The sequence below is a fragment of the Camelina sativa genome, chromosome 17, assembly GCF_030686135.1.
Source record: "Camelina sativa cultivar CO46 ecotype springtype chromosome 17, ASM3068613v1".
In the NCBI taxonomy this organism is placed as follows: Eukaryota; Viridiplantae; Streptophyta; class Magnoliopsida; order Brassicales; family Brassicaceae; genus Camelina; species Camelina sativa.
The window spans coordinates 3253533-3278191 of NC_141896.1; the positions used below are offsets into that span (position 1 = coordinate 3253533).

The 24659-nt window shown below is 37.0% G+C and overlaps 4 protein-coding genes across 12 annotated transcripts; 2 read left to right on the plus strand and 2 right to left on the minus strand.

Moving 5' to 3' along the window:
* The first annotated feature begins 948 nt into the window (after positions 1-948).
* LOC104755043 (protein CHROMATIN REMODELING 20) lies at positions 949-10180 on the plus strand. 2 transcript variants are annotated; one of them, XM_010477365.3, is made up of 26 exons: positions 949-1396; positions 2043-2369; positions 2471-2533; positions 2631-2726; positions 2809-2901; positions 3012-3202; positions 3286-3529; positions 4015-4128; positions 4358-4441; positions 4790-5110; positions 5449-5762; positions 5872-5962; positions 6054-6263; positions 6443-6562; positions 6701-6867; positions 6990-7131; positions 7215-7364; positions 7448-7503; positions 7595-7892; positions 7996-8125; positions 8269-8324; positions 8421-8647; positions 8727-8930; positions 9016-9094; positions 9181-9434; positions 9538-10180. In XM_010477365.3, the coding sequence occupies exons 2-26, from the start codon at positions 2070-2072 to the stop codon at positions 9908-9910; spliced, it is 4377 nt and encodes a 1458-aa protein (XP_010475667.2). In that variant the 5' UTR covers positions 949-1396; positions 2043-2069; the 3' UTR covers positions 9911-10180. The 2 variants fall into 2 exon arrangements, with proteins under 2 accessions (XP_010475667.2, XP_019095049.2); XM_019239504.2 differs by having other exon boundaries at positions 1003-1396; positions 2046-2369.
* Positions 10181-10463: 283 nt separating this feature from the next.
* On the minus strand, positions 10464-12686 carry LOC104755042 (uncharacterized). The gene is made up of 2 exons (XM_010477362.3): positions 12567-12686; positions 10464-12413 (listed from the first exon to the last, which is right to left on the minus strand). The coding sequence occupies exon 2, from the start codon at positions 12285-12287 to the stop codon at positions 10581-10583; it is 1707 nt and encodes a 568-aa protein (XP_010475664.1). The 5' UTR covers positions 12288-12413; positions 12567-12686; the 3' UTR covers positions 10464-10580.
* Positions 12687-13193: 507 nt separating this feature from the next.
* LOC104755045 (putative lysine-specific demethylase JMJ16) lies at positions 13194-19992 on the plus strand. Of its 7 annotated transcripts, none has more exons than XM_087494789.1 (13): positions 13194-13449; positions 14059-14110; positions 14303-14618; positions 14711-14782; positions 14896-14973; positions 15071-15598; positions 15690-15914; positions 16392-16553; positions 16721-17089; positions 17255-18524; positions 18614-18717; positions 18876-19073; positions 19323-19992. In XM_087494789.1, the coding sequence occupies exons 3-13, from the start codon at positions 14319-14321 to the stop codon at positions 19635-19637; spliced, it is 3621 nt and encodes a 1206-aa protein (XP_087350915.1). In that variant the 5' UTR covers positions 13194-13449; positions 14059-14110; positions 14303-14318; the 3' UTR covers positions 19638-19992. The 7 variants fall into 7 exon arrangements, with proteins under 7 accessions (XP_087350915.1, XP_087350912.1, XP_087350913.1 ...); XM_087494786.1 differs by having other exon boundaries at positions 13268-13586; XM_087494787.1 differs by having other exon boundaries at positions 13268-13586; positions 14062-14110.
* A 122-nt stretch (positions 19993-20114) lies between these two features.
* LOC104755046 (low-specificity L-threonine aldolase 1) lies at positions 20115-24628 on the minus strand. 2 transcript variants are annotated; one of them, XM_010477368.3, is made up of 11 exons: positions 24330-24430; positions 23324-23541; positions 23101-23179; positions 21579-22038; positions 21388-21499; positions 21249-21299; positions 20957-21161; positions 20809-20867; positions 20592-20692; positions 20388-20454; positions 20115-20301 (listed from the first exon to the last, which is right to left on the minus strand). In XM_010477368.3, exons 4-11 carry the CDS (start codon positions 22019-22021, stop codon positions 20263-20265), a joined length of 1077 nt encoding a protein of 358 aa, XP_010475670.1. In that variant the 5' UTR covers positions 22022-22038; positions 23101-23179; positions 23324-23541; positions 24330-24430; the 3' UTR covers positions 20115-20262. The 2 variants fall into 2 exon arrangements, with proteins under 2 accessions (XP_010475670.1, XP_010475669.1); XM_010477367.3 differs by lacking the exon at positions 23324-23541 and having other exon boundaries at positions 24330-24628.
* Positions 24629-24659: the final 31 nt, after the last annotated feature.

The following is a 24659-nucleotide window of genomic DNA, read 5'->3' on the forward strand; positions in this document are numbered from 1 at the left end:
ATCATCTGATTCAAATACATATATTTATGACCATTTTATAGTAATTTTGAATATCTTCAAAATACATAAATTTCTTTTTATGATACAATAAAATTTTAGAAATATTGATTAATTCTTTATATTTTTTATTTGTTTCTATCCTCGGTCGAACAATTTATGATTCACAAATGCAATTGGATTCCATCAAATATACATTGCACCCTAATATCTCTTCCAATTCCAAGTTCAAAATTTTTATGTATATGACTAACTAATCAGTCTTCAACATTTGATCATCAACACAATTCCGGTTTAATTATAAAAATAAGTTTGCATGTCAAGTAAAAATAAAAAATAAATAAAAAAGTAAATCATTTTAGGCTAAATATGAGTTTAATATATAATAAATGGTCAATTTTTAACAGTGTTCAAGAAAACGCAAGGAGGTATTTGGGCGATGATCTAGCGCCTAGCGCCTAGAACGCCTAATCGAGATCTAGACGGTTTTTAGGCGGTTTAATCGTTTACAACATAAAACATTATATATATAAAATTATGTACAAATATATGTTAGAAAAATAAAAAAAAATTATAAATAATAAACAAAACTAAGAAAAATACATTTATTTAAGTTATATTAATAACATATAAACATTTATAATTACGTATACAGATATAAAACTTAATAATTTAAATATATATAGTTAAAAATTAAAAATAAATATTAAAATTAAATTAATGTAATTTTAAACGATTTAAACGGTCGTCTGCTGAGCGCCTAGACGGCGTCTAGACGGCCGCCTAGACCACTTTTTTGAACTAACTTTTTTTTTTGCAAAAAATATGAGTTAAAGATGGAATAAAATACTTATTTAATTTCGGTCAAATATAATGTTAAATATTAACCTAAATATTAAATTTTATTTTTTTCTCTTTAAAACTTTTAACAAAATCACAATGTAGTCAATTAAGTGAGTTAAGAATATATCCTCTAAAATTAAATGTGTGGTAAATCTATTCTTCATCATCATCATCTTCTGAAGTAATATAAATTGAGAGTGAGTTCCTCGATATTATCATCCAATTCAACATCTACCTACAATTACCGCTAATATTCCTGGTTAGGAATAAAATTTCTGTATAATTGTTAATTCCAATTTCCAAAAGCGTCGAACCTCTCCAAAGTATTTTTAAAACCATCAGGACAAACCCCAAACACTCTCCACACCAACGGCGAACCGTTTCGATCGCAACCGTTCGCTTGCCGGCGATTCGGCTACCTTTCCCCAAACACAAACCCTAGCAAATTCATTGTCCCCCGCTTTTTTTATTTTGATTCCTCCCTATCTCTATATATTTATCTCTCTCTCTGCCTCAGAGAGTCTGCTCTCTCACTGATAGTATTCTCTCACTTTTGGTAAAGCCTCTTCTCCTCCAATGTTTTTTTTTGTACCTCTCCTTCACTGTATTGTTTTGCCACTACACAAAGCTAGTTCCGTTTTTTATTGGTGGTTCCGTAGATCTCTTTGAGCTGTGTTGTTAGATAATGAGAGTGTATAGCTTGATCAGACCTTAGGTCAGAAACAAAACTTGTTTATTGAATTGATTACTTCTAGTGATTATTATTACATTGCGGCACTTCTGTCGAATTTCAAACTTTCTGTGTTGGGAGTGATATGAATTACATTAGGTTTATATTGTTTCAACTAGAATTCATTCATTGTCTCTTCTGAATTTAATGTCAGATGCTAGGGAAAATCTTATCTCGATGATTAGTTTTGGGACCCTAAATCAAATTTATATATATTAGGGACAGGACGAATCCACTCTTTCCCTATTGGCTTTGAGTTGGAAGCCCGTGACATTAGATTGCCCTTGATTTTGATTTTGATTTTGGATTGGTAGTGCTGGATTTTTTTTAATTCATTCTCGTAGGTTTTTCAATTTTTAGGCTGAATTGTACATGTTATTGTAAATAGAGAATCTTTGTGGTGCTGTGTTAGTGAGTAGATGATAAGTCTTCGGAGGTATGTTTAACGTAACTGTTGTTAATGCTTTTTCAGCAGGAAGTGAAGGAAAAACTCTTAGAAATGGAGCCAAATGAAGGAAAAGGGAAGGATCAAGGTGAAAAGCCAGTGGAGGCAACAGATGATGTGATGGATATAACAGACGAAATAATGGAGGTAGACCAGGAGATGATGGAGGCAAAGCTTGAAGAGGTGAAAGCTAGAGATGAAAGAGGGGAGCACATTGATGTGCAGATGGAAGAAAATAACAATCAGGATGGGCAACAAGATGAAGCCACTGATAGTATATCGGAAAGTTCTGAACTCTGTTCAGAAGAAGATGAACAATTTCTGTTGGGACCAGATGATGACTTGGTTCATGAGGTAAGCAACTTAGATATCTCGTGGTCACCTTTTTTAGTTGTAGCATGACGGGAGAAGGTGCGTATGTTTATCTAATGTATCTCTTAACAATTATTGTACAGAAACCTCTGAGCGAGGAAGAAATAGAAGAGTTAATTTCAGATTTTTTGGGAGTTGAGAGTAAGGTATTTAATCTCTTCTTTTGTTCGATAGAGTTCTATTCAGGCCAATTTAACTTTCAGGTCTCAATCTTACTCTTTGTGATACCCCATTGTTCTATAGGCTGCAGATGCTCAAGAAGCACTTGAAAAGGAGTCTCTTTCTAATGTAGAGAGTGAAGTTAGGAAGGAATTATCACAAACACTCAGTGGTGAAGAGGTTAATTTCTTTTTCTTACTATCATAGCTTCGAGTTCCTATGCTCGTTCGCATTTAACATTTTATGAGAGTGCCTGTTTTAGTTGAATGAAGCTGTTGCTGCTGAAATGATGACTTTTAAAGATGAATGGGAGGCAACTCTTGATGAGCTTGAAACAGAAAGCGCAAACCTGTTGGTATGTTTTGTTGTTGATTTCTCTATTTCCTTACAATATAATTCAAAAGGTTACACGTCATTCAAAAGAACTTAAACAGTTCTGTTTTCCTTGTTGTTTCTTTCTTAAAGGAGCAACTTGATGGTGCGGGAATTGAGCTTCCAAAATTGTATGAAATGATAGAAAGTCAAGCCCCTAATGGTTGCCACACTGAAGCTTGGAAACAAAGAGCCCACTGGGTTGGGACTCAGGTGACAAAAGAAACGGTGGAATCATTGGGTAACGCTGAGAGGTTTCTTCACACTCACCGGCCTGTCCGAAAGTACGGTTTTTATTAGCTTCAACTTTTAGTTACTGCAAATTCTGAGTGTCATGGATGGCATTTCTAAACATTTTCTGGTGTAGACGACACGGAAAACTTTTGGAGGAGGGAGCTAGTGGTTTTCTGGAGAAAAAGCTTGCTGATGGTGCTGCCAAAGAATCTCTAGCTGGAACATCTGAACTTGACTGGTCGTCTCTAAACAAAGTTTTTTCGGAAAAAAGGGATGAGTCTATTTCCTTTGGTAGTAAGGATTGGGCGTCTGTTTACTTGGCAAGCACTCCACAACAAGCTGCAGCCATGGGATTAGAATTTCCAGGAGTCAATGAGGTTAACTTTTCTATTACGTCTTTATTTTCCTGTTAGTCCTGATGCTGAGGATGATTTGCGTACGTTTGCATCTGTTAGTTATTCTTCACTCCAAGAAAAATACATCAAACTTGACATCTCCTTTTCTTGGCAATTTAAAGTGGGTGCTTACTTCCATAATACTTCTTTTGCAAGCAGGCTTATGTTTCCTTTTTAGGTCCTGCTTGCAAGTCACTAATATTTATGGTGTAATTCACTGTTAAGCCATAATCAGAATAGGAAAACATACCGACAAATAAAATTCGAGCGTTACTTGGTTATTATTAGTTGTAACAATTTAAGATGATGGAAGGCATTATATTGGCCTATGGAGGCAAGTAATGTTTATAGATCTTCTGTTTCTTATCCTGCTAGTTTAACTGAGTTGGACATTTTCAAAACATTGCGCTTTAATAAAACTCGTGGCAGTCTAGAGTGATCATTGAAGTTTTTTGTTTTGTTTTCAGGTAGAGGAAATTGAAGAGATTGATGCAGGCTTGGCAGATCCATTTTTGGCCGATGCAATAGAAAATGAAAGAGAACTTCCCCTTTCTGAAGAACAAAAGAAAAATTATATAAGGGTATTACTTTTTAACTTCTTAGATTTCTGTGATTAAGCACCTTACTTATGAAAGCATTGCCTTTTCTGGCTGTTAGAACAAAAAAAATAGTGAAGGGTAATAATCTTTGACTTAACTTCTTAGATTTCTGGGATTAAGCATTCTATTTTTGAAGTTATAACCTTTCCTGGTTCTCGCAACTCCCGCCTTACCATTTATCAGCTTTAGTTTGACATTAAATCACCTACAGGTCAGAGAAGAGGATGATTTAAATAGTGATCGTGAACTTCAACTTCATTTGAAACGGAAGAGACGCTATAAAAGATCTAAACAGGTTCGTTTTTCCTATTCTTTCAGTTCCTTGAGTTATGTTGCATAAGTAGCATAGAGTGTCAGTAATATCTTCTATAGGGGATATCATAGTGAGCCTGATTTTGGAGATATAGTTGTGTTTTCCTACAACTTTCTCCTAGTTAAGCTTAATGTTGATTTTATGTTTTATAAGATATAGTTTACTGAGGGTTATACATATTTAGGGGAAAGATGGTAATTTGCCTGTTAATGGTTCTGTCTTATGTTATAGCGGAACTTGGGCTTTGGGGCTTGTGGTGCCAGGGGGTTTGTTAGTCTCAAGGAATAATTTTCTGGCTGACGTAGCAGTCTTCATTTGGTTTTATTTCAGGTTATCAGGTGTGCGGCAGAGAATATGGATGATGACTGTGAGTACTTGAATGGGAATTATATTGCCCAAAGTTCTGGTGAAGATCGAGTAAAAATTCCTGAGACCAGCACTCAAGTTCATAACAATGAAGTCAACAAAGTGGACAACGGGAATTTGTCTAATTCAGATGTTGATGCCATGAGAGATGATTCACATAATTCAGCAAACAGGTTTAGGTGTACTGCCTGTAACAACGTAGCTGTGGAAGTGCATACTCACCCCCTTTTAGAAGTAATAGTTTGCATGGATTGTAAACGTTCAATTGAAGATAGAGTTGCGAAGGTATGTGTTTTTCTTCTTCCAGTTATATGTGACATATCAGAATATAATTACAATCTAGATCTCTTTAACGTGGTGATAACTTGTTGCATGGAAGGGGGACCGACATGGTGAATCCAGAGTAGGAACTAAGTTATTTTGTTGTCGTAATTGATTCATGGCTAACCAATATTTAACTGATAGGGTTAAATTGTCTTTTTCATTTTTTTTGCCTTCATCAAGAGTATCGACTTCTTTTGTTGCCATATTCTACTTTTTGTTATTTAGAGGATCACATACAATTTTATAATCTAATAAATCATTGCTATATCTGTCTCTTTCTAACCAACTTTTACGATCAGGTTGAAGACTCTTTGGAACGTAGTTGTGAATGGTGTGGTCATATTACTGACTTAATAGATTGTAGAACATGCGAAAAACTTTTCTGTGCCTCGTGTATAAAGAGGAATATCGGTGAAGAATACTTGTCTGAAGCTCAATCCTCTGGTTGGGATTGTTGTTGCTGCTCTCCAATGCCCTTGCAAAGATTGACACTAGAATTGGAGAAAGCCATTAGGGATAAGAAGTCAGTAGAGTTGAGTTCTGATTCCAGCTCTGATTCTAGCTCTGATTCCAGCTCTGATAACAATTCTGCTGATGTTAATGTAGCAATCAGGTATTATATCATATACACATCTAGCGGATTTAAATTCCAGTATGTTCCCAACATATTTAGTTAGTATTGTTGTGTTAGTGTTCTTACTTGCATGATTTTTTTCTTTTAGCTCAAAGAAGAAATCAAAAAAGAGAATTCGGCGGATAATTGATGATGCTGAACTAGGGAAAGATACGAGAAGAAAAATTGCAATTGAAAAGGTCTTAACTTCTTCTGCAGTTATCGTTATACTAGTACACAAACTTCGATTTTTTAATCAATATTGCTCATTTGGTTTCTTTATTTTTGTAGGAACGGCAGGAGCGTCTTAGGTCCTTGCAGTTTTCGTCCAGATACAAAACAATTAGCTCTATGGGAGACCTGAAATCTATTCCAGAAGGTGCGGAAGTTGAGGTTCTTGGTGATGCTCACAGTGGTTACATAGTGAATGTGGCTAGGGAGATTGGTGAAGGAGCTGTGAGAGTTCCTTGTAGCATATCTGCCAAACTAAAAGTCCATCAGGTTTGCATACCTATGTGCATTCCTATCATCATAACATTAATATACTTCCATAGTGGGCATTAAACATATTTATATACCCATCTCGATTAGAAATGCTTGTTTTAACATTTTTATCTGTAAAAAAAAAATACTTAATATGGAAATGGCTTTTGCTTTAAGTTTGGAGTTTCTTTTTTCAGGTAACCGGGATTAGGTTTATGTGGGAAAATATTATTCAGTCTATCAGCAGAGTAAAGTCAGGTGATAAAGGCCTTGGCTGCATTCTAGCTCATACAATGGGCCTGGGCAAAACTTTTCAGGTGCTTAATTTTTTTTCATGCACGAGTCTGTTTGCATGTATCTTATTATCGTCCCTATCACACATAGCACTAGTGGTTAATAGTTTTTCGTTAATATGATGTGTGCTCTTTATTTCTTCTCCCACTGAAAACTACCAGGTTATAGCGTTCCTGTACACCGCAATGAGATGTGTTGATTTGGGGTTGAAAACTGCTCTTATTGTGACTCCTGTAAATGTGTTGCACAATTGGCGAAGTGAATTCATGAAGTGGATGCCATCAGAAGTGAAACCACTTCGCATTTTCATGCTTGAAGATGTTTCAAGGTATAGATTCTTCTATGTGAAGGTCTTGCCCTAATATAAGAATGTATATGCATTCCCTCTCGTCAAACTACACTAGATCTCAGCTGTCAATTCACTTCCTGCGCTAATGTCTTTTTTTGAAGGGAGAGGAGATTGGACTTGCTAAAAAAGTGGCGAAATAAGGGGGGAGTTTTCTTGATGGGATATGCAGCTTTTAGAAACCTGTCTCTTGGGAGGGGGGTGAAGGATGTGAATGCGGCCAGAGAGATCTGTAGTGCCTTGAGGGTGAGACTATAGAGATTTTTTTGTTTTCATGTTCTGCTTGGGATATTTTATTCTTGAAATTCTCTAAAACTATGTGGCTGCAGGATGGACCTGATATACTTGTTTGCGATGAGGCTCACATTATTAAGAACACTAGGGCTGACACAACGCAAGCTTTGAAGCAAGTTAAATGCCAGAGAAGAATTGCCTTAACTGGGTCACCCCTTCAAAACAATCTCATGGAATATTATTGTGTAAGTTGCTGAGGGAACCATAGAAATTTCTGAGCTATTTTCTTTTAGCCCCAGTTTCTTATGCTATGTCTTTACTGCAACAGATGGTTGATTTTGTCAGAGAAGGATTCTTGGGGAGTAGTCCTGAGTTTAGAAATCGGCAAGTGTTTCATACCAGTGTTTTTCTTTCTTTCTGCGTGCTATGATATGATGATTCTAGTAATTTTAATCATGCTTCTCCATACCTGCAGCTTCCAAAATCCAATAGAAAACGGACAGCATATGAATTCTACTGCGGAGGATGTAAAAATTATGAACCAGAGATCACACATTCTGTATGAGCAACTGAAAGGATTCGTGCAAAGAATGGACATGAATGTGGTGAAAAAGGATCTGCCACCTAAAACAGTCTTCGTAATATCTGTCAAGCTATCGCCCTTGCAGCGGAAATTGTATCAGAGATTTCTTAGGTTATATGGGTTCAGCGATGGAAGAGCAGATGAAAGAATGAATAAAAACTTTTTTGCTGCTTACCAGGTCTTGGCTCAGGTATAAATTAATTGCTGATTTGAGAAAAAGTTTTATATCTGGAAATTTTATTTGGTGTTTGTTTTCATAGTCTCAATTTTCTTTGCGGTATTCCGTCCCCCAGATTTTAAATCATCCAGGGATTCCGCAATTAAGAAGAGAGGATAGCAAGAATGGTCGTCGTGGTAGCATTGTTGATATTCCAGATGACTGTTCAAGTGAAGAAAATACAGACTACAACATGGTTACGGGAGGTAATTCTTAATTGTCACTGTTTATGCTTTGTTTAAACTAGTATAATGAACAGACGCCACAGATAAGATGAGACTTTTTTTACCAACAGTTATCAAAGTATTTTAACACACTGTGTCATTGTTGTTGCTTTGGATATTGACAGAGAAAGAAAGAACTATGAATGATTTGCAAGATAAAGTTGATGGCTACCTCCAGAAGGTAACTATAGTCTACTCAGCCTGACTAGACAACATTTTTAAGTAAACAGCGTGATAATGCACTCATCCTCTGAATCTAACCTTTTCTGTGTGCCAGGATTGGTGGGTCGACCTACTTCAAAAAAATAATTATAAGGTGGCGGAGTATAGCGGCAAAATGATTTTGCTATTGGATATTTTATCTATGTGTGCTGATGTTGGGGATAAGGCGCTTGTGTTTAGCCAGAGTATCCCGACATTGGATCTCATAGAACTATATCTTTCAAGAGTACCTCGGCATGGAAAACAAGGAAAGCTCTGGAAAAAGGGAAAAGACTGGTACAGGTTGGTATCTTGTTCTTTTATATTAGAAAGAATGCTGTTTGTACAGTTATGAAGGCTCTAACTCCCTTGGTGGGCGCAGAATTGATGGAAAAACTGAAAGCTCAGAACGGCAGAAGTTGGTTGATAGGTTTAATGAGCCTGATAATAAAAGGGTGAAATGCACTCTAATATCAACCAGAGCGGGATCGCTTGGAATTAATCTTTATGCTGCTAACCGTGTGATCATAGTTGATGGTTCATGGAATCCAACCTATGATCTTCAAGCTATATTTCGAGCATGGAGGTATATGTTAGACAACTGTGGACATAAAATTTGTCAATAGTATAAAGTGTTGTGGCTTAGTATCACGTGGACTTATTGTTTGTAGGTATGGTCAAAAGAAACCAGTATTTGCATACAGGTTGATGGCACGTGGGACTATTGAAGAAAAGATATATAAACGTCAGGTATTAAAAGACCCAAAACATTTTAAAGTTTAGTGTTTCTTTCCTTGAAGGAGGCATTTATGAATCAGATCTGTTAATATGATTAGGTGACCAAGGAGGGGCTAGCTGCGAGAGTGGTGGATAGACAACAAGTTCACAGGACTATCTCCAAAGAAGAGATGTTACACCTTTTTGAATTCGACGACGACGATGAGAAATCTGACACCGTAACCGAGTTAAGCAAGCAAAATGAAGTGGCTCAATGCAATCTGGTGGAGAATTCACAGAAACAGAAGGCCACTTTACCTCGTGTTGGCTGTGACAAATTGATGGAGAGCTTGCTACAAAGACACGGGCCAGAGTAAGTTTCGCAAGCTTAACCATATTCACAATCGGTACTTACATTCCTTGGTTTTCTACGCAACTTGCTTTTTGACGCTCTCTGTTTTTCTTTCTTTTACTAGCTGGATTTCCAATTTCCATGAGCACGAGACATTGTTACAAGAGAATGAAGAGGAAAGACTGACAAAGGAAGAAAAAGACATGGCCTGGGAAGTTTACAGGAGAGCGCTTGAATGGGAAGAAGTTCAGCGGGTACCACTTAGCGAATCTCCAGTGCTCCCAAAACCTTCTCCTTCTGTACAAGAACCCGTACGCATGCCAAAGTTGTTCAACAGAAGTCGTTTTGTGAACCGTAACTGCACCAGAACTGCTCACCAGCTTACTCTCATAAGCCAAGGAATAAGAGTGGGCTTTAGCACGTTCTGTGGGGAGTGTGGGCGCGTGTTAACATGGGCAGACGTTTTACCTGCCTCTAAACTTTCAGAGGTAAACTAAATAGTAAATGAAGATTGGATAAGAAGTTGGAGTTTTTCTTTTTCTTCTTTTCATTATGAGACTGGAACCCAAATTAATGGGACTAGTTTCACATTTGAATCTCCCTGTAGATTATAGATGAGTTACATTATAGATCCATTGCGGAGAACAAATCAGAGCGTTTGTTAGGGGTCTACTTCTAATCATGTCTTGTAAATCTTAAGGAGGTTAAGGATTTGTAACATTAATGGTACTCTTTTTTGATATTTTGAATATACAACTTTCATTCAACATGTTTGTTGTTTTGACTGTTTGGTCTCTGAACGAGAGAAGTAACTGTATATATTCGTATATTAAGGATATGATGCAGACAGTAGAACGCTTATAATAAGATAAAGTTGGCTCGATTAGAGATTTAGTGTTTTCCGATTAAGAAGCTGATGTAGGTCTGGGTGATTTTAGGTCTATGTAGTAGTTATATCTGGGAAAACAAAAGGATGTCGCAATATTGCTGCTTTGGATTATCTAATAAAAGGAAGAGCAAAAGACTGACTAGAAGAAACTGAAACGTAACTTTTGAGCAAACTGAGAGGCCTAAGCTTTCTGATTCAACCGTTGCCTTACAAAACTTGTTTCCTGTACAAAAGGCTTAATAGAAACGACAAAGAAAAGGCGGGGACAATTACATTTCCTACACTTCCCTCAACAGTTTCCACTGCTTCAGCTTCTTCTGCAACTGATCAGCCTCACTTCCCATTCCCATCTCCTCCACGCCTTTGACTATTGAGGTATATATTGTCTCATCTGGCTTACATCCACTTGTTAGCATTATCTCAACAACCTCTATTGCCATTTCCATCTCTTTCTTCTTGCATAGCCCTTGGATCACCAACTTGTAAGTGCTACCTCTGATCCCATTCCCTCTATTGCTCGTCTCCTTTAAAACTTGACTCGCATCTTCAACTAAGTTTGCCCGGCAGAAACCATATATTAAAGAACGATGGGTTATATCATCGGGAGAGATTCCAGCATCCCGCATCTGATGGTACAGCTCCAATGATTTTTTCATCAGTCCCTTTCTGGCCAACCCATCGATTACAGAGTTGTACGTGATCAAGCCCGGCGGACAACTCGTGCTTTTAAGCAATCCAAGTAACTTAATCGCGTCATCGACCATTCCCTCTTTGGACATGGCTCCTAGAACTGTATTGTAAGTGACAATGTCAGGTGAGCACTTTTGTTCCAGCATCTGGTAGAAGAAATCGATTGCACGACTCAAAAGCCTGGCTTTGCATAAACCATTAATCAGGATGTTGTAAGTGACAACTGTTGGACAGTAGGACGACTGGTACATGATGTTTAAAATCTCCTCCACTTCATCCCAGTACTCGTGAGAACAAAGTGAATGCAGAAGAGTGTTGTAAGTTACGGTGTTCAGTTCCAATCCATGAGATACAATATGCTGAATGACCAAAGCCACCTCCTCTAAATTCCCTCGCCTGCAGTTATAGTTAACCAGAGAATTATATGTGACAATATCAGGGTAACAACCTTCCACTGCCATGTCTTCTAAAACTTCCATAGCTCGAGCACTTCCACAGTACCTGCACACGAGTTCAACCAAAACCGTGTATGTAATCATGTACGGAGGGCAACCATTCCGCAGTTGTTCCTTCCAAAACCTGATGGCTTGCTCAGCCTTCCCATGATCAAACATACACCGAATCACTGTATTATAAGTAATCACATCCGGAGGGCTCCCACTCAAGCTCATGTCTTCTAAGAGAACCAGGGCAGATCTTATATGCCCTTTCTTGCAAAGATTTCCGATGATCATGTTATAGGTAATAGTGTCTGGAACCCCACCAGACATTACCATTATTCTCAAGATACCCATTGCTTTATCCAGCTGATCAATTCTAGCTAGTCCACGGACTAAGTTTGAGCAAGAAGGAAAATGAGGAACCTGATTATGACGAGCCATCACCTCGACAAGTTTGCAAGCGTCTGTTAACTTCCCATTGCTGCACAGGTTATCAAGGATGTCATTGTTCCTCTCTTGGTCGTTCTCGGTAATTGGTCCATCAGATGATAAACTCGAAGAACCTAAATGCTTCCTCGGTTTCACTCTGGCTCTCAAGTTAGTACCGACACCATAGTGATGGAACTCTGAGCTTCTCTCAGTAACATCATTTACATGGTCGATGCACACACCATTGAGCACGCCATGGCATCTCATCATATAAACATCCCTTTTCAACACAATTTCTTGTTTCCAATCTAAAGAAGACATCTTTCTGCAAGACAAAGGATTCAACAAACAGAGATTCGTCTGCTTTGGAGACAAACTTGGCATATGCAAGAAGTGAACCTCAAGTAGCGAATTTGATGAAGCCATCTCTCGAACCAGTTTAACAAAGCAAAGATCTTTCCTTTCACAAAATCGTATTAGACCCAGAAAAATTTGCTGTAAGGAAGTTCAATCCTTTGCTGTAAGGAAGTTCAATTCTTGGAGAAACCAAACCTGTGTAAAGGAAAGGTACAAGCTTGAAGCTTCAGACAGAGAAGCAGAAACAGATTCGAACAAAAAAGAAGCAGAAAATTCTCAAAGTAGGGATAAGTTTGAGCAACCGAAGCAAACACAAATCTGGAGAAATGAGTGTAAGAGCTCACTCACCGTTCGTTCGTTCGGTCGTCGAAGCTGTGCGAGTCTTTTTGGCTACTTCAACGCGGGTTTTGAGAGAGATGATAAGTAGGGTTTATCTTTAATTTACAATGTACACCCTTCATGTCTTTACGTTTTTTTAGTTTTTCCCCATTACTTCTGAAATTACATTCAACTCCTCTTTTTTATTCCCTTTTGTATTGGTGGTACTACTGGTACTTTGACTACTAAATCCCATTGCGATTTTGGTAAATAAATAAAAATATACCAGCATTTAACGCGCTAGATAATAATAATATTGAATACAAATAAATTAATAAGAAAATTATGGTTGTGCAACACTGACTTATATAAGTAAACTCGTATTATTATTGTAATTCAGCACTCTCTTGATCTAGAAGATTGCATTATCATATTCAAATTTATGATATGTTGGTCCAAAAATATTAATAATTTGTCGATAACCTAATTGTTTTGGTTCAATGTATATTACAATAACTCTTTTAGGAAAACAATATGACATGATTGTATTCAAATTATCCGCCCTGTAAATACAAATCCTAATCTAGTAATATATACTTACTTATCTAAATTAGTAAAATTTCTTTATATAATTTGTGTGGCTTAGCTGTAATGTTAGTAGTAAAAAATGTTTTGTTTTGTTTTTTTTGGGTGTTAAAAAGACCCAAACAAAAGTCATAAAAAACGATTCTGTGATAGAATTACGCAAAATGAAATAGTTTATTGCTTTATATGAGATAGAGAGAAAAACAACAAAGATATTAGTAAAGAGAGTAGTTGCATAGGAAATTGCATCTGCTTTGCTTTTAGAAGCGTTATAACTTATAACCAAGCCAAGAAGACATCATCACACATCATTCATCAATAGAGCAAGGCAAGCCAAACAAAAAAAAAAAACCCAGAAATATATTTATTTATTTTATATTTATCAAAAGCCCAGAGCATCAAAAGCCACCCACATGTTTCTATCATCTCATGATCTTAAAAATTTTTGTTTGTAGAAAAAATAAGGTGATGATCTGAGTTTAATCCCCAGTGAATAAAATTAAGTGTAGATAGCTCATAGCTGTTTTTGCATCTTGTTTGATTTTGGTTCTTCTTTACACAAACCCAAAACAACATATATGGATGGACCTGTAGATTTAATTCCAATTTTGCCCTTTTCTTCTTCTTCCTGATTTTTTTTTTGGTTTTTCTGGGAAAATATTGGAATAGGTTTGGTTTCATTATTTGGACCCTTTTTATTTATTTATGGTTTGTGTGTGTTTGGGTTAGCTTTGAATTTTCTTAATTTTTATGCAAACATGGAAAATGACATGCGATAAGAAGATAATCTGAATCTAGGGTTAGATCTGTTGAAAACTGGATTATTCAATTTTTTACCTAAGATTGATTTCATCGATTTTAGATTTTTAGGGTTTCTTCAGATCTTTTATAATCCTTTGTTAATTTTTTTCTGATTTGTTGAATCTGCTGGGTGCAGTAGTTGTTGATGGAGCTCCAGCTGTGTTGAGAACCCCTAAATCAAAGACTATGTAAGCATTTTCCTCTTTTTTTTTTTTTTTTTTTGTTAATGGGGTCTTCTTCTGATTGATGAGATAATTTAGCGATGATGAACCCTTTTATATATGTAATCTCTCTTACTTTGCCCTTAAAATCCGTACACCATTGTTTATTATTTTTTAGTTTTTGGTTGTGATATTCTTGAGACATGAAAATTTTTGTAGTGTTGGCACAGAAGTAATGGGGACAGAGCTTATGAGAATCTGTGTTAAAGATGAAAGTGATGATTTGCCATCTGTTCCTCCTGGTTTTGAATCATATGCCACTTTCACCTTAAAAAGGCTACCCCCTGGTTCTTCTGATAAAGCCAAGCCTCCTCCCATTGAAACTGTTCCTGTTACCGAACAACCTAAGATGGAAGTTGAGTCCGATGAATCCAACGCTGCTCGCTCTCTTCGCCGTAATAGACCTTGGATTAATTATGATGATGATGATGTTGCTAACAATGACAATGCCGCTTCTCAACAACATCTTGATCAAGTTAGTTTCTTTGTTTTGCATTTACTTTATTACAACAGTTTGTGTTTCAATCTTGATCAACTTGCTTTTCTCATGCATCTGTCTTGTTGCAGAATTCTGTCGTCGAGCCTTCTTTACCAAAGGGTGTGGTTAGGGGTTGTGAAGAATGTAAAGACTGCCAAAAGGTTAATCTCAGTTAATGCTCAACTATAATAAATGTCTTTCCCTTTAAGGATTGGATGTCTTATCTTTTCTTGTCATGTCTTTCCCTCTAACGTCATATTCACATGTTTGGCAGGTAACTGCGAAATGGCATCCAGATGAAGCTCGTAGGCCTGACCTTGAAGACGCCCCTGTATTCTACCCGAGCGAAGAGGTCTTGTTCATACTCTTCTATACTTCCAGACCTTTTGAACTGAATTTCTATGTAAATAGATCCATATATCTGACATAAGCTGCAAACTTGTTTTTAGGAGTTTGAAGACACTTTAAGTTATATAGCTAAAATAAGACCGCAAGCTGAAAAGTATGGAATCTGTCGCATTGTTGCTCCTCCTTCCTGGAAACCCCCCTGCCCACTGAAAGAAAAGCAAGTATGGGAGGGTTCTAAATTTGCGACACGTGTCCAAAGAGTTGATAAACTTCAGAACCGGAGTTCGATGAAGAAGATTTCAAAGCTTTCTAATCAAATGAGAAAGAAGAAAAGAAAGTGCATGAAAACGGGAACGGATCCTGTCACTAATGGCATAAGCGATTCCTGTTCTGCAAGCACTGGAATGAGTGAACTTGAGACGTTTGGGTTTGAGCCTGGTCCAGGGTTCACACTAAAAGACTTCCAGAAATATGCTGACGATTTCAAGGCTCAGTATTTTAAAAAGAGTGAAACTTCTACAGACAATGACTGTAAAGTTGGTAATTCGATAGACTGCTGGGAGCCCGCAGTTGAGGATATTGAAGGTGAATATTGGCGGATAGTAGATAAAGCAACTGAAGAGATAGAGGTGAACTTTTTGTTCCAGTTGTTTTTTTATTTTTTTTATTTGGGGGTTTATGTTTGTATCTCCTATCTGACGCAATGATAATTCAATATAGGTTCTATATGGTGCTGACCTTGAAACTGGGGTATTTGGTAGTGGATTCCCCAAGACATCATCAAGTCACAATGCTTCTTCAGAGGAAAAATATGCAAGATCAGGCTGGAACTTAAATAACTTTCCAAGGCTTCCGGGATCCCTCCTTAAGTACGAGGGCAGTGATATTTCCGGTGTCCTTGTGCCGTGGTTGTATGTTGGAATGTGCTTTTCTTCTTTCTGTTGGGTAAGATTGATCTCTGTGAATTGCATAACTTTATTTGCATGTTAAATCATATGCTGAGTTGGGATATCTTCTTTTACTGAAATCAAACATAGGCTCATACTAGAACTTATAACTACAACAGAATGCACTTATTATGAATGTGATCAAATTTCTCTGCTACATAACTGCAGTGATCAGTTATCCAATTATTCGCAAAGCTGATATATTCGATTCAATTTCCGAATAAAGTAAGGTTGAAGATATTTATTTCATCATCTGAAAAACCTGAACGAAATTGATTATCATTTCATATCTTTTGTCTGTTTTAAACCATTCCGCATATGGAACTCTTCCCAATGCTTTAGTGTCATCATATTATGAACTTTCTTACACCAGTGGATGTATTTTTCATTACTCTACATCTGATTTTGTTGTTTATATTTTCCATTACTGACATTCGTTTTGTCACTGCTTTTTGATTTTGTTTCCCTGATACAGCATGTTGAAGATCACCACTTGTATTCGTTGAATTATATGCACTGGGGTGCACCAAAATTGTGGTATGGTGTTGCGGGGAAGGATGCTGTTAAACTCGAGGATGCGATGAAAAAGCATTTGCCAGACCTTTTCGAAGAACAGCCTGACTTGCTTCATAAGCTAGTAAGCATTAGATATTTTCCATTTCTGTAGTTAATAACCCTGTAGGAGTTCTATAGATCCATTTTTCATCCTCTAACGACTTGCTCCTGATTTAAATACATTTGTTGCACATCATTCTTTCGGTATCGGTTTACGTAACATAATTCCTATGATGCTCTTTCGTGTAGGTTACACAACTCTCCCCATCAAAACTGAAAACCGCAGGAGTACCTGTGCACCGTTGTGTCCAGCATGCTGGAGAGTTTGTCTTGACTTTTCCCCGGGCATATCATGCCGGGTTTAATTCTGGTTTCAACTGTGCTGAAGCGGTAAATGTAGCACCAGTTGACTGGTTGCCTCATGGGCAGATTGCCATAGAGTTATACTGTCAACAGGGTAGAAAAACGTCCATCTCGCATGATAAATTGTTGCTTGGGGCAGCAAGAGAAGTAGTGAAAGCTGACTGGGAGCTGAACTTACTAAAGAAAAATACTGTAGATAACTTAAGGTGGAAAGCATTCAGTGGAAAGGATGGAATTTTGGCAAAAACGCTCAAGGTAGAAATATCTTTTGTCTTGATTCTAGAAATTAGTTGCTATTTAGTGTGAGTGATTGGAAAATCCTGAAGTCGTTGTTTATTTAAGAGGTATCTTTGTAAACCGGTATCTTCATTTAAGAGGTATCAATGTGGTGATTAATTGACTTTGTCATGTTTTATATAGGCACGCATTGACATGGAACGTACCAAAAGAGAATTCTTGTGCAACTCTTCACTTGCATTGAAGATGCACAGTAATTTTGATGCTACCAACGAGAGAGAGTGCTGTATATGTTTCTTTGACTTGCACCTGTCTGCTGCTGGTTGCCGTTGTTCCCCAGAGAAGTATTCATGTTTGAGTCATGTGAAGCAGTTGTGTTCATGTTCATGGGTTACTAAATATTTTCTATTTCGCTATGATATCGATGAACTGAATGTACTTGTTGAGGCAGTGGAAGGGAAACTGAGTTCTGTATATAGATGGGCGCGTCAAGATCTAGGATTGGCATTAACTACACAAATTTCAGGAACCAAGATGGAGATAGATGAGGAAGAGAAAGTGCACAAGGACCTGAGTCCACAGGCAGCTGCAATTTCAGCGAAAGATTTGCAGTTGAAAGTAACATTAAGAGAAGATCTAAGCAAAGGGTTAGAGAAGACGAGTAAATTATCAGATGTTAATTTACTTCTGAAAGACAAGGAGGAGCAGTTAACGTCAAGCCACTGTATAAAGCCTGTCAAAGAAGAAACTGTATATGATTCTTCTGATCCAAAAGTTTCAGCTTGCCAACCATCTGAAGGAGGTATACTTTCTGTGACAACTGCAAAGTCCGTTAGTGGTAAAAAGAATTCACAGATTCTACCCAATGATGTGATACTCCTCAGTGATGATGAGCATGGCAAACCTAGGAAACGAGGTTCGGTGAGAAGAGATGCAGTTTCTTCTGGCAACAAACTGGAAGTACGAGAGAGACCAACCCACGTTTTAGCATTAGAAGCTTCTGCTAGAATTGCTGCTCCAATTTGCCGAAGGCTAGGAGATTCTTTGCCTCATACCCGAAACGCTATATCATTGCCTACTAATGACCAAAGAGCGACGAGGGTGGATGTACCGAGTTCTGCATCGCACATGGAAGTTAATGCCGAGGCTGGTGGGCTTGCTCAGGATATATGTAACAGAATAAACACTAACAACCACGGTGGTGAAAAAGCTACTAGTTGTAAACCCAAAAAGCCTGGAGGTTTGGTGATATTGGATGTGGTTGATGGGGCAAGAAGTAATTCAGGTACACCATCTTGTTCGCAAAACAATAGTCCAGATGGGTTCATTCGCCAAAAGGGTCCCCGTATTGCAAAGGTCGTGAGGAGAATCAATTGCAATGTAGAGCCTTTAAGTTATGGATGTGTGTTTTCTGGAAAATCATGGTGCAGCCGCCGAGCAATTTTCCCTAAAGGTGAACTGTGGTCAAGTATTTTTGCAACTTGAGAACAAAAACAGTTATACATTTTGCAAGTGTTTAATGTCTTTTTTTATTTGGTGCAGGATTTCGTAGCCGGGTTAGGTACCTAAACATTTTGGATCCAAGAAATATGTGCTTCTACATTTCAGAAATTCTGGATGCTGGACGCGACAGTCCATTGTTCATGGTCAGTTGGTAGATAGATGCTGATCTTATTTGACTAAGCGTATTATATGTCAAGAGTAGTGTTTCAGTTTATTACATAACCACATGAATATTTCCGGAGAAAAAGGGTTGTATTGCCTTGATTATATTGGTAATTGTGTGGTATGTTCTTCTTCTCAGGTTTACTTGGAGAGTAATCCCAGTGAGGTGTTTGTTCACTTGTCGCCTACAAGATGCTGGGAGATGGTAAAAGATAGAGTGAACCAGGAGATAAGTAAGCAACACAAAGCCGGAAAATCAGATCTTCCTCCTTTGCAACCCGCTGGGAGTCCCGACGGTTTTGAAATGTTTGGATATTCATCACCCGCAATTGTACAGGTAAATCTTTACAAGTTTTGAATTCGGCTCAGAATTATATGATTGCATTGAAACTTATATGGACGGTTTTGTAATTATATGTACAAAGAAAACTATTTCAACAACAATCCTAGGTAAAACCAACTTTTTAGATATCCTCTTCTTCTCTGTTAGCTAGAAAGAATCGAATAATAGCATTGTTGATTTTGAAAATGTAAAGCTTCATTTGTAAATCTTGGTGACATATAGATACTCTAATGTGATTAACAGGCTATCGAAGCATTAGACGTGAATCGAGTATGCACAGACTATTGGGATTCCAGGCCTTATTCGCGACCACAAGTTCAGTTCCCTGCAAAACCTCTTCCCAGAGAAGCCAACACAAGTGTCAGATCATTGGGTGTAGGAAATCTTCAGAATGCCCCCCAACACCGGTTATTACCTACCGGAACAAACTCTATTCTCAAAGTTCTGTTCAAGAAAGCTAACATGGAGGAACTAAGCTCACTTCAAGAGGTTTTAAGTGAGTCTAACTCGGATTTGGTGACCGAACTTTTGAAGGAAGAGCTCCAGAACCGGCGTTGATATGATTAGAAGGGGATTGATTTTAGTATGTACATACGGAGTTGAATCCAGTTACTGTTTTGCAGGATGAGGCTCCCTTCCCTGCTCATTCTTTTTGGCACCCTTACAGAGGAAGGATATAAACATATAACTAAAAAAAAAAACCAGATTCTTCTTCTGTCTCAAAACAAAAAGAAAAGAGAGAGAGAGAGAGAAAGATAGAAGTTTATATAGGGTTCTTAAAACCATTAGTTTTGGATACTAGTCGGACTCATGTGTGGCTTGGTTTCCACATCAGTTTACTAGTATGACATTGTTTCTCTGTTTTGAAGTCCAAAGGACATGAATTTAAGGACAATGATGACATTGCACCAAAGCGTATGAGACTTTCTGAGTGATGATGAGAGAAGTGGTGAGTTGCTTTCAAAAATCAAAACTTAAATACTTAACATTGGTACCACCCAAAATGAAAAAGTAAACTTATGGTTAACCCAAAAGTGAGGAATCATTGTAACTATTTTATTGAGATCTTTAATAATAGTCATACATATAAATAAAGCATACTTGCAATAAACAACATTTTATAGACGATACTTCTTGACGATACCCAAAAGAGAAAGGAGAAGCATAATTCGGTTTCGCCAAATTAGTTTCGGCTTGGTTCTTGTATCGTCTGCAGTGCTTGCTGTCAAAGAAACATCAATTTCATATAAACTGTTGTTAAACTTAACTGCGAATATGGATAGGGTGATAATTATGAATAATTCTTACTTGTAAGCAAGACAATGTGTATTGCACATCACAAGTTGTTATCTGGTGGTGTATAACCATCCTGATCCTGAAACCACAAACCACAGTAAATAGTTAAGTTGTAAGCCTATACATGTTCACGTTTACAGTTACATGTTATAGTTTAATGTTTTGTCCCATATGAAATGACAATTTTTAGCATGTAAACGTAAATGTTTCACATACCGAGATGAGTTTTCCGGGATGACGAGAATGCCATTCTCCTCTAGAGCCTTGCGCAGTTTCCCAGCTGTAAGTCTTGAACCATCCTCCATATCCATGAAAATCTGAATAAAGGCATACGCTTAAATTAAACAAATATCACTTTTCTTGATAACTATGGACAGTAACTAATCACACTATCTTAATTTAAATCCTGCATAATGGTTGTGATAATACGCACCATGTTGGTCTCCACGGCTGTAACATTTACTCTAATCCCTTTCAATTGATTCAGCCCTTCTGCAAATATAATATGTAGTGAGGTTTTTTTTGGCAGTTAAATTATTCTATTGATTATTATTAGGGTAAGATGAGTGTTGCGTACGTACCAGCTAACAACTTGGCCTTCTTGTGGTCATGTTGTAGCTTTGGGAGGTTCTCTTGAAGTGCAACCAAAGCAGCTGCGCACAGAACGCCTATTTGTCTCATTCCTCCACCTAATGCTTTCCTTACCGTTTTCGCCTTCTCTATAAAGCTTTGCGAACCAACAATTACAGATCCTATTGGAGCTCCAAGGCCTTTAGAGAGACACACCTGAAACAGAGTGTGCGTGAGTGAGTCTCACTCATCTTTAAGCCAAGCTTTTCACATTTCAAAGAAGGAAAGGAAAGGAAATGGCACCGAAACAGAGTCAGCAGCCTTCACAAGCTTATGGACTGGAACTCCAAGTGCCTTCAACAAGAAGATTTCATAGTATTTATTAATTGTTATGTCTTATAATGGAATTACAAATGGAAAAGGATCAGATGATTGATATTACGATAGAAGCATTGAAAAGACGGGCTCCATCAATATGGAGCTTTACACCATGTCTCTTGGCGATCTCTCCAACTCTCTCGGTGTATTCCACGCTCAAACATCTCCCACCAGAGCTGCATCAAATATACTCATAAGAGACTAATTAGTCTATAAGAGCATTCGAACATTGGCCCTAATGGCGAGAGTACTTACTTGGCATGAGTGTTCTCCAAGCAAATCAACCTAGTTGATGGATAAAATGTGCTTCCTTTAGGATCTCTGATGGCTGCTTCTATGGCGGCCAAGTCCATAGTCCCATCTTCTTCATTCTTGATCGTCTTGGGATGCACTCCTCCGATGGTCGAGATCCCTCCATTCTCGTAAACATGGATGTGACAGTTGTCTCCAAGAATGACCTCGCTGCCTCTCACATCGCAGTGAACCATCACGCTGATCAGATTCCCCATAGTCCCGGATGGCACAAAGAGACCAGCCTCTTTCCCCATCATCTTGGCCATCTCATCTTCAAGACGTCTAGCCGTTGGGTCGTAGCCTAGGACGTCATCATCCACCTCAGCGCCACACATTGCTTCTCTCATCGCATCGGTCGGTCTAGTCACGGTATCTGATCGTAGATCTACATTTCTCATCACCATTTTCACACCAAATTTACCTATAACGTCGGAGTTGAATATGAAAAAGAAACAGTTTAGAAAAAGGAAGCAATGTTACGTTATAAATCTGAGAACTGATTTATAAAATATTGACTTACAAATGTAATGATTTGAATAATAAAAAAAATATGTGTGATAACAATAACCAATTGAATCATTTATATATTAATTTTTGATATATATATATATATAGTAATCTTACTGATGAAGATTTTATTAATATTAAATTGATTTTGTGATTTGCACAATTTAATAAAAATTGTTGGGAATTAAATCATCTTGATGGTAAATAATGTGGAAGGTAAGAATTAAAACTCAAATTGGCTTTAGAGCTCTATAATACTGATACATCAGTTTTTTTGGCCAAAATACTTCCCTATTAATATATAGGAGATTAAATTGACTTTGTGATTTGCACAATTTAATAAAAATTGGTGGGAATGAAATCATCTTGATGGTAAATTAATGTAAATAATGTAGAAGGTAAGAATTAAAACTTAAATTAGCTTTTGAACTCTATATACTGACACATCAGTTTTTTTTTTGGTCAAAATAATTCTCTATTAATATATAGGGGATTTAATTGATTTTGTGATTTGCACAATTTAACAAAAATTGTTGGGAATAAAATCATCTTGATAGCAAATTAATGTAAATAATGTGGACGGTAAGAATTTAAACTCAAATTGGCTTTAGAGATCTATAATACTGACACGTCAGCTTTTTGGCCAAAATGATTTTCTATTAATATATAGGGGATTAGATCTTTTGATTTAAGAAAACAGAGTAATTTACTCTGTTTTAATATTAGACAATAGAATAAGGAGAATATTAGGAGGAATAATTTAATTAGACTATGAGTCAGATTCACTTCCCTCATGTGAAGTATAATGAAAACATTTTAATTGTAAGATTATAGAGAGAAATACAAGAACATATGTGGTGTCGAGTCTGTTGAGACATGAAAATGGTGCTCATGCATATTGAGAGTAACACGTTTATAAAAAGGAATAAACACATAAGAGTATTAAAATATGTAAAACTACTAGAGGAGCTAGTACCTGTATAAATGAAGAAGGATGCTCTTGTTCCTTACTATACTGTTCCAGTTCAAAGTTTCTTAAATAAGCTTGTTGTGACCTGACATCGTCAAATCAACACATTATAAGAATAATTATAAATTTAAACAGAAAAAAAAACACGGACCCTGAAGCTAAATTAAGAAGAGTTTCTTCAGATTTGGATGTTCCTTCTAAATGGCAGAGAAAGAAATAAAAAAATTACAAGAATCTTGAAGAAACAGAGCCTTTTTGGTCGCAACAGCTAAAGATTCCTTCTTAACAGCTAAAGATTCCTTCTTAACGTGAGACTTCTTTTTAATGTATAGAGTGAGAGAGAGAGAAAGAGATGCAAACGAAGGTGAGCGAGTCCCGCGTGGATAAGTTACGTAGGGTTGGTTTTGAGACTTGAGACATACTTAGGCCACCAAAGGTACCATTTGGCTATCATGAACGCCATAGAAAATTAGGAATCGTTGGCATTGAAACTTAGAAAGAAAGAAACGACAAAATCTTTTGTTTGGTTTGATAAGGACAAATAAACTAAACTATTAGTATTAAAGAAAGTAATGTATAATGTTCACGAGGAAAGGATGAAGCTGAGTTAGTATTATTATATCGGAAACACACACATACATACGTGTCACAAGGCAAACGTATTTCACGAGATTGTTGTCTTGTTATTATTCTCGGACTCATCGACGAACCAAAAGTTTTAATATTCATAAATTTCAATTGCAAATTAGTAAATTGATCTAGGACACATGCATAAAACATTACCGTTAGTTAGTGTATGAAGGTACTAAACACATACAAAATGTTAGAAATCACCACTATAAAGACAAATACACATGAGAGATATCATAAAAACATAACCATCCATCAAAACTTCATATAATGTTATGTATTACTCTATGTATATGGTTAAATGTAATCCTTGAACATATTCTTACTATAAAATCAGTCAAATTATATTTATATACTACCAAATATAAAATTTAGGCCACTACAATTATGAATATAATCTTACAAAACCAAATATAGTTCCTATATCAATTGTTCAACGTTTCATTTTTTTCTTTTCTTACCGTTGATTCATCATTTTCACAATTAACCGAAGCAAGGTGCGTTACCAGCATTAATTCTAAGAAGGTGAGTTGAAGTCGTTTGTTTATTCAAAAGAAGCAAGAAGAAGAGGAAGATGGTACATGAGAGCATATTAGGGAACGTACCACTTTGGTAGTTGAAAAAAGGCGATGACGTCGAATTCGGAACTCAAATTGTATACATCTCAAAAACTGTGTACTTTATAATGCGAAGCAGCTGTAACTACATCTTCATGTCTCTCTCTTTCTCTATTTATAGATAGAGAGAGAGATATGGAGACAGAGTCAGCTCCAACGTGTCAATTCTACTCGTAATTCGTGAATCGTGGCGTCTCTGTCTCTATCTGATTTATTTCCAACGTGTCAATTTATTTTTCTATCAAAGCCACGCCAATTCCGAGAGCAGACGTACAGGTAAGTTAAGACACTTTGATGACGACCGAAAGCAGTCTAGCC

Bases quoted from the DNA above. Each gene is read 5' to 3' on its own strand.
- LOC104755042 (XM_010477362.3), bottom strand. From the start codon at position 12,287: ATGGCTTCATCAAATTCGCTACTTGAGGTTCACTTCTTGCATATGCCA.
- LOC104755043 (XM_010477365.3), top strand. From the start codon at position 2,070: ATGGAGCCAAATGAAGGAAAAGGGAAGGATCAAGGTGAAAAGCCAGTG. The intron at 3,530-4,014 runs GTTAACTTTTCT...TTTTGTTTTCAG, and splicing joins AATTTCCAGGAGTCAATGAG to GTAGAGGAAATTGAAGAGAT. The intron at 6,563-6,700 runs GTGCTTAATTTT...GAAAACTACCAG, and splicing joins GCCTGGGCAAAACTTTTCAG to GTTATAGCGTTCCTGTACAC.
- LOC104755045 (XM_087494789.1), top strand. From the start codon at position 14,319: ATGGGGACAGAGCTTATGAGAATCTGTGTTAAAGATGAAAGTGATGAT. The intron at 15,915-16,391 runs GTAAGATTGATC...TCCCTGATACAG, and splicing joins GCTTTTCTTCTTTCTGTTGG to CATGTTGAAGATCACCACTT. The intron at 17,090-17,254 runs GTAGAAATATCT...TGTTTTATATAG, and splicing joins TTTTGGCAAAAACGCTCAAG to GCACGCATTGACATGGAACG.
- LOC104755046 (XM_010477367.3), bottom strand. From the start codon at position 22,021: ATGGTGATGAGAAATGTAGATCTACGATCAGATACCGTGACTAGACCG. The intron at 20,868-20,956 runs GTACGTACGCAA...TTATATTTGCAG, and splicing joins GAAGGCCAAGTTGTTAGCTG to AAGGGCTGAATCAATTGAAA. The intron at 20,693-20,808 runs GTGCGTATTATC...GCCTTTATTCAG, and splicing joins CAGCCGTGGAGACCAACATG to ATTTTCATGGATATGGAGGA.